This window comes from Ursus maritimus, unplaced genomic scaffold (genome assembly GCF_017311325.1).
Source record: "Ursus maritimus isolate PB19 unplaced genomic scaffold, ASM1731132v1 scaffold_19, whole genome shotgun sequence".
NCBI lineage: Eukaryota > Metazoa > Chordata > Mammalia > Carnivora > Ursidae > Ursus > Ursus maritimus.
Genome location: NW_024424341.1, coordinates 48,023,590 through 48,031,593, shown reverse-complemented (window position 1 = coordinate 48,031,593; position 8,004 = coordinate 48,023,590). Strand labels below are relative to the sequence as shown.

General features: G+C 42.9%; 1 protein-coding gene across 1 annotated transcript; it reads right to left on the bottom strand.

Moving 5' to 3' along the window:
- Positions 1-1,324: 1,324 nt before the first annotated feature.
- On the bottom strand, positions 1,325-3,173 carry LOC121103535 (protein FRG2-like-1). Its single transcript, XM_040634404.1, has 4 exons — positions 2,735-3,173; positions 2,390-2,464; positions 2,092-2,169; positions 1,325-1,803 (listed from the first exon to the last, which is right to left on the bottom strand). The coding sequence occupies exons 1-4, from the start codon at positions 3,171-3,173 to the stop codon at positions 1,325-1,327; spliced, it is 1,071 nt and encodes a 356-aa protein (XP_040490338.1).
- Positions 3,174-8,004: the final 4,831 nt, after the last annotated feature.

Sequence of the window (8,004 nt, the reverse complement as noted above, 5' to 3'; positions counted from 1 at the left end):
CAGTGGTGTGATTTTATATTTGTGCCTGTCTACTTTCAAATATTTCAGAAATTTTATATAGTTTCTCATATACATTTGATACATTTTTATTGGATTTATTCCAATATTTTATTTCGATTTTGTTTTTGCTTTTTTAAGCAATATTCCAATAAGCAAAAATATTCCAATATTTTATTTCGATTTTGTTTTACTATTTTAAAATTTTATTTTTTTGATCCTTTTGTAATTGTATCCCCAACCCCCAAATATAACTTCCAAATTGTAATTTTTGTACATATGCAGGCATTTGTTTTATATAATTTGAAGCCATGTCATGGGTTCAAATTGCTTTGTAATATATTATCATTGAATCGCCCCATTCATTGGGATCATTAACTCCTACCCCCTACCTCCAATAAGAGCTGCTTGGTGGAGGAAAGTCAAGGTGGAAATGCAGTAGAGGTGAAAAGAAAGCAGCCTCCTAACCCACACCAGCCAGAAAACAAACTCCATCTGGATAAGTAGGATACATGAGAAGTATGAATTTTTATTTCATCACATGTAATATGGAAATTATGAACCAAAGACAATACCCAAAAATGTTTATTTTTCTTACACAAAATTAGATACATTTATATGATGAAAGACTGAATGATCCCAGTATAAAATACAAATAGGAAACTATATAAAATAAAAAATATAAAATGACTATCTACATTAGTTTTAATAACTCTCATAAATAGGATAACTTGAAGTCTATAAAATAGAAGAAAATTTAAAATTAGGCATATAATACGTGCCAGCTGTAAGAATAAATACATACGGTCAACACATTAATATATTTTGACTCAGGTTTTATATAAAATAGTTGAAAAGCAGAGAAAGTGACCTGGTGACTTCACCATGATTTTATCAAACTGAACAATTGCGCCATCTGTCCCCACAGAATGCTACCCCCGGCCTGTGGTCTCGGTCCTGCCAAAGACTTAACAGCCTTTTCAGGGTCAAAGGGGATGATATAGGTATGCTTACTTCGCTACACCTTAAACACAAATACATGTGAATTGCACCCTGATATTTGTTCTCAGTATAAACTCACGCTGGGCCGGCCTAAGATACTCAAAATACACGAAAATGCCTAACATGAAATTTAAACCTCGGCATCTCCCCATTCTGAGTGCATGTTTCGAGTACCTTTCCTCGGACCACCCGGGGTTCTATCACTCACTGACACACCCCGCTGGGTTTCGGGGAGCCTCGGGGCCGTAGCAGGGTTTTGTTCTCACCCCCGGAGCTGCGCGCCCGGCTCTGCGGACGCGCGCGGGCCGGACGGAGCTCGGGCAGCCTAGCTCGGGCCCCGGGGAGGGGCGGGCCCCCGGGCTTCCCCTCCACCCCCAGCGCGAGCCCCGGGGCCCGGCGGCGGGCCTGGTACCAGCCAGCTCTCGGCAGGGAAGCCGCAGGCCGCCTGGTTGGCCATGGTGTAGACGGTCTGCATGGCCGCGTACAGGGGTCCGCCGAGCCCCGCGAGCCCCGCGCGCGGCTCCCAGGTCAGCGGGGAGTGCTTCTGCCGCTCGCACGCCCGAGCCACGTCCTGATAGATGGCCGCAGACAGGGCGCGCAGGGTGGTCACCAGCCTCTTCCGAAGGGGAGGCGGCCGGACTCCTGGGGACCGGCATCTGTTCCGCCGGCCGCGCCCCGCGCCCGGCGCCCCGCGTCTCCTGGGACAGGCATCCGCGGGCTCCTGGCTCTCGCGGCCGCGGTCCTCGGGCGCCCTGCGTTTCTTCCTTCGCGGAGTCACACTGCGCTCCTGTGCTAGAGAGGCCCCTGCAGAGAGAGGAAGCACGTGGGTGACAACCTGCCAAATGGATCCCCAGGGACCCCCATTCCCTAGGGTGTAGGGAATGTCTCCTACTCCTGTCTCCTACTCCGTCCCGCCCCGTCCCTTGATGGGATGAGGCGACGCCGTGCCCATCAAGGGTCCCCAAATGCTCCCTGGTTTCCACAGTCTCCTGACTCACTTCAGCCACTCAACAGATCCCTCCCTCCGTGCCCACACCCTGCGTGTGTGACCTGCTCTTGTGTCAGCACCTCCAGCCCAGAGCAAGATCCTACCTGCTCCATCACAGGTGCTGTCACCCGAACTGATTTTCCTCTTCCTGGAGTCCTCCCAACTGGAGTAGCTTTCCGATTCTGTGGATAAAGAGAGTCTTGTGACTGCCACCAACAGGATGCCTCAACACCCGCGTCCATCCTGGACACGCAAGGACCAAAGCTGGCAACCAAAACTAGGTTCCCAGCTGTCCCTAGAGTCCAGGATCTGCAACGGGGCCACAGAGCTCCCAGTTCCCTGACCGCGGAGACTGAGTTACTCCACGTCCCGTCCCTCCTCCCCAGGACAATAAACTCTTACCTGATCCGGACATGCCGCTGTCTCTTTTGAGCTCAGTTTCCTTGGAATTTTCCTTATCAGTCCTGGGCTCTGACCCTGGAGGAAAAGGAAGTTTAGGTGACTGGCCTCCCTCGAAGGCCACAGAACTCTAGTCCATCCTCCATCTGACTTTGTGGACAGTTCTCTCAACTGAGGTTCAGCCAGTGTCAAAGGTGGACCGGAGCAATATGGTTCCAGGGGACCATTGCCCTATTTCTCAAAGCCCCCTTAAGGGCTGGGTGACATTTCCTATCAACCATCTCAAAATAAAACCCTGGCCCCTACCCCTCCTCCCAGCCTCCAAACACAAACTGCCCAGATCCCTACCTTGCCTCTGGGTGCAGCTCTCTCTTAACTGGGAAGAGAATGTCTCCTCTTTTCCTTCGAGTGGTTTCTCCGCCACATCTGAGTCCCTTTCTTCTAAAGAATTCTGTTGGCAGGGCGGCTGGGCAGTGGAGTGTCGCATGGAGGGGCTGCGCGGGTCTGAGCCTTCAGTTCCCGAGTCCATCTTGAAGCCGACAGGGAGACTCCTCTCTCTGCAACACTCGGACTCCAGAGTGTGGACTGGTCGCCAGGACCTGCCTTTTATAGGCCCCTCCGCAGGGCGTGGCTTGCTCCTATTGGCTGGAAAAAATTCCATCTTCCTGCAGCTTCTGCCGCTGCTCAGAACCTGGGCTGGTCTAGTAGGAGGGATGCTGGTGGTTATGTTTCCACTGCGAAGCCCCACGCAGCTAAGGGGAGGGAGACTTTTGTAGGGTCCTGTCATGGTGTCAAAAAGCAGGACAGCAAAGCCGGGTGCAGAGGGACTGGAAGACAGGGGACTCCTCCTTATCTTACTTCTGGCCCAACTCCCACCCACAACTATTTAAGACCCTGAGAGATTTCTGATGTTTCTTCCACCGTGAAAGGAGAAGTGAGTCTGCCCAAGGGAGGGTACAAGGATTACGTAGGCTCACCAGAAGGGTTTCTTCCATATCTATGAAAAACATGTTTTCAGTATTCTTCTCACTGATAATTTCATTCTGTATAAGTCACCGGAAAATCAGATCTTAAAAAAATGTCTACCAGACCCATTACGCAAGTGGAGTATTTCTCTCCCATGTTCCCATTCTTGGCAAAAGAGAGCAGGAACTCTGCCCTGGATCTTTAAGGACTGGATGTCTCTGTAGGAAAATTTACGAGTCAATCTTAACCTATGAGTATATCTGACAGACACATCTTTATATAAAAATGAAGCCAGCAAAGAACTAAAAATAATTAATGGTGAAGATAATTTCCCAATATTATTTTTTAGAGCTTTTAATATGGAAATTTCAAGCATTCACACAATTAAAATACAACGAATCTCTGTTTACCCTTAAGATCACTTCAAAATATGTCAGCGTTTTACCAGTCTTGTATCATCCACTCCAAACTTTTCCTTTGGGATGGGGGTTGGGTGGTAAATGGAGCTGGAAATCTTTGATGCAAATCCTAGAATTCTGTATTTCTCTGATAAACAAGTTGTGAGCCATTAAGATTCACCTCTAATAAATAATTATTCAAGGATATAAGAGATAATAGGAAGACTCCCAGGCTATCACATCACAAAATTATTGTTTAATTTATTTTTTATTTTAAAGATTTTATTTTTAAGTAACCTCTGCATCCAATGTGGGGCTCGAACTTACAACCCCGAGATCAAGAGTCCCTTTCTCTACTGACTGAGCCAGCCAGGTGCCCCTATTTTTAAATTGCTAAATATCATCTAATACCCAGTTCATTATTCATATTCTCCCAAATGATTCCAACACATTTTTTTTCAAACACATTCTTTAAATTGATATTTTTTAAAGATTTTATTTATTTATTTATTTGACAGAGAGAGAGACAGCCAGTGAGAGAGGGAACACAAGCAGGGGGAGTGGGAGAGGAAGAAGCAGGCTCCCAGCAGAGGAGCCTGATGTGGGGCTCGATCCCATAACGTCAGGATCATGCCCTGAGCTGAAGGCAGACGCTTAACCACTGTGCAACCCAGGCGCCCCTAAATTGTTTTTTTTGAATCAGGATCTAAACAAAGTTCCTACATTACTATTACTATTACTTATTATATCACTAAATCTGGTACCTTCTGTCTGAAAATATAATTTAAGATTAGTTACAAAGTGGAAGCACATACTTGCAATTCCCATCACCCAGAAATATATCCAGGATATATAAAAACTAATGTCTACCCATTAAAACGAAAGGGAAACAATCCACAATGAATTGGAAAAGAAATTCAAAAAGACAATTCATCAGTTAGTAAACCTATGAATATTTTATTATGTTACATACAGCATTGCTGATAATAAAACAAATGGAAATAAACTCACGGGCATTTCACATGCATACCAGTAGTGAAAATTCGTACATTACCGGGTGTAGCAATGATATGGGGAATTGAAGACTCTCCTCCAGGATGAGTGTGGGTGTGATTGACTTAACCACTTCAGGGGACAATATGGTTGCTAAACAGGAAGATGCATGGGGGCGCCTGGGTGGCTTAGTTGACTAAGCGTCTGCCTTTGGCTCAGGTCGTGATCCTGGAGTCCTGGGATGGAGCCCTGCATTGGGCTCTCTGCTCAGGAGGGAGTCTGCTTCTCCCTCTGCCCCTCACCTTGCTCTTGGGCTCTCTCTCATTCTCTCAAAATAAATAAGTACAATCTTTAAAAAATTTTTAAAAATCTGTTTAAACATGAAGATGCATGAGCACCGTGATGCGGGAATTTAGTTCCTTACTTTCTGTTCGTAGCAACAGGGAGGATCATAGCAAACAAGAACATATCCCAAGTATGTTCACGGCAGCATTGCCAGGGGCAGGAAAACACTAGAAACAACAAATGCCCATGAATAGGATCAGAGATTAAAACCATAAAGTCCAGTTCGTCAACACAAGTAAATACCCAACAGTGGTGAAATGGAATGAACTAGAGGTAATTGCATAAAAAGGGGATTTTCCAGAAACAGTAGAGAGAAGTGTCATGATACAGAATTAAACCGTCTGTTGACGTGTGTACTATCTTGCACTTGCAGGAAGTAATATATAGCTTTAAAAGTGTATACGTATATGTTAACGTTTCTTAAATGCTTGGAAATGAAACTTATCAAATAATGGTTGATGATATCAGATACATACAGGCGTGGTAAAACAAAAATGCAGAGGAAAAGTAAACAGGAAGTAAATGATGCCTTTATATCTTGGGGGATGACTAGATCAAACTGGATTGTGTAGAGCTGATGAGGTTAGTGCCAGTGCTTGAGAGGGGCCTCCTCCAGCAATATAAAGGCCCGCTGAAGCTTCCCTTCATCCTCATCCTTCCTCAGTTATCCCGGAAGCTACATTGTGCCCTGTGGAGTTTGATCGGCGTGCACAATCTGAGCTGATAAGGACAGCCCAGTCATCACCCTCATCTTGAGACCTTTTGATCTTTTCTCCTGGTGTCCCTATTGAAGATTGGTGTTTTGTTTTGTTTTTTTTTTTTGACAGAGAGAGAGCACAAGCAGGGGGAGTGGCAGGCAGAAGGAGAGGGAGAAGCAGGCTCCCCTGAGGAGCAGGGAGTCTGATGCGGGGCCCCGGGATCATGACCTGAGTTGAAGGCAGACACTTAACTGACTGAGCCACCCAGGTGCCCCCCTTGTGTCCCTATATAAAATGGGTGTGGATATGACTGTTGATTGCATCATGAATTTCACAGGCCACGTGTCTGTGTCCCCTCCAGAAAAACCAACTCCCAAATAAAAAAATATGTCTTGATGATAACCTTTGAAAGCTGCCCATGATTGATGCTGACTTACTGACCGCCCTTTTCTTCAACCCACAGATAATGTGCAAGAACTGTTGTCACGCCTTTGGACACATGGACAGGACCAGGAGGTGTCCCATGATGTGTGTGTGGGGGGGGCCCTTGTCTCCCAGCTGTCGTATTCAAATGAGGAGGAGAACCTGGGACTAAGGAAGCCTGAGGAACTCTGGACCACAGGCCTTTTAGCAAGACTGACAGAAGGAACAAAGACAAAGGTGAGGAATCTGGGTACTGGAAGCAATCCTTAGAACTGGACTCCAAGGACACTTTTTCTTGATGCTGCAAGCGCGGCCATCTCCAAATCAGACAGAGAAATGCAACAGAAACATACAAAGGGCTCAGTATCTTTCAGGGTTCCTCACTCAGGAGCATAAAATGATATATAATAATAGTATATGTAGTATACAATATAATAATATATAAAAACTTAGATATTGTATATGTAAATATATATGTCATATAAATATCTAAAATATAAACATTTTATATTTTATAATATATATTTTATATGTTATATGTCATATATTTAACATGTTTGAAAATTTATATATTATTATATATTGTATATTTCTAAATCTTTACAGTTATATATAACATATATAAACATATATATAATATATTTATATCATATAATATAATATATATTAAAATATATAATATATAAATATATATTTTAAAATTATATATATAAATTTATATAAAATTTATACATATAAATTATATATAATATATTATATATTAAATTTTATATATAAATATAAATATATATTTATATATTTAAATTATAAATTATATATAAATATATAAATATTAAAAATATTTTAAACATTTTTATTAAAATATATTTAATATTTTAATAAAATATAATTTATATATAAAAATATATATGAATTATATATAAATATAAATATATATTTAAATTATAGATTATATATAAGTATAAATATGAATATATATAGATTTTATATAATATAAATTTTATATATATTGTATATATTATATATGATATATATTTTAAAAATTTATATATAAATATAAAATAAAATTATAAAATATATGTTAAATTTTCTTAAATGCTTGGGAAAGACAAATATTCATTCATTGTAGTCATGGAGGGTCATCTGGGAGGAAATGTATAGGGAAATCTTGAAACTGCATACAGCAGACCGAATAGCAAAAGAGTCTAAATGGAAGTGCATCATCTCTTCATTGTACCTCAGGAAACCATGGGGGGCTGCCCAGAGTTGGGGGCTGGATCCGACATGAGGGAAGAAGAATCCTTGACAAAGTTCATAGGACCTTCAATACCTCTCTCACCCAATAAATTGAGTAAGGACTCTGCCCTTGCTTCCCAGTGCCTAGATAGGGACAGGAAGGTGGGGCAGGTCCAGACACTTAACCTGGTTTCTTCTGTAAGCAAGAAGAGGTGAAGAGGGTGATTCCCAGGAGACTTCCAGAGAAGCAACAACAGGGAAGGAAATGACAGAACTTTGTGACTCTGAGGGCGTTGCCCCCTCTTTTGCCCTGTTCTGTTTGCCCTTCACAGGCCTCCTGATTTGCTTTACTTCTGTGTCTCTCATGTAAGGGGATTCTCTTTTTTTTTTTAAAGATTTTATGTATTTATTTGACAGAGAGAGCAGGAATGGGGCGAGGGGCAGAGGGAGAAGCAGGCTCTCCGCTGAGCAGGGAGCCTGATGAGGGACTCGCTCCCAGGACTCCAGGATCATGACCTGAGCCAAGGGCAGATGCTTAACAGACTAAGCCACCCAGGCG

Bases quoted from the DNA above. Each gene is read 5' to 3' on its own strand.
- LOC121103535 (XM_040634404.1), bottom strand. From the start codon at position 3,173: ATGACAGGACCCTACAAAAGTCTCCCTCCCCTTAGCTGCGTGGGGCTT. The intron at 2,465-2,734 runs GTAGGGATCTGG...CTTTTCCTCCAG, and splicing joins GAGCTGCACCCAGAGGCAAG to GGTCAGAGCCCAGGACTGAT. The intron at 1,804-2,091 runs GTAGGATCTTGC...CTCTCTCTGCAG, and splicing joins CAGCACCTGTGATGGAGCAG to GGGCCTCTCTAGCACAGGAG.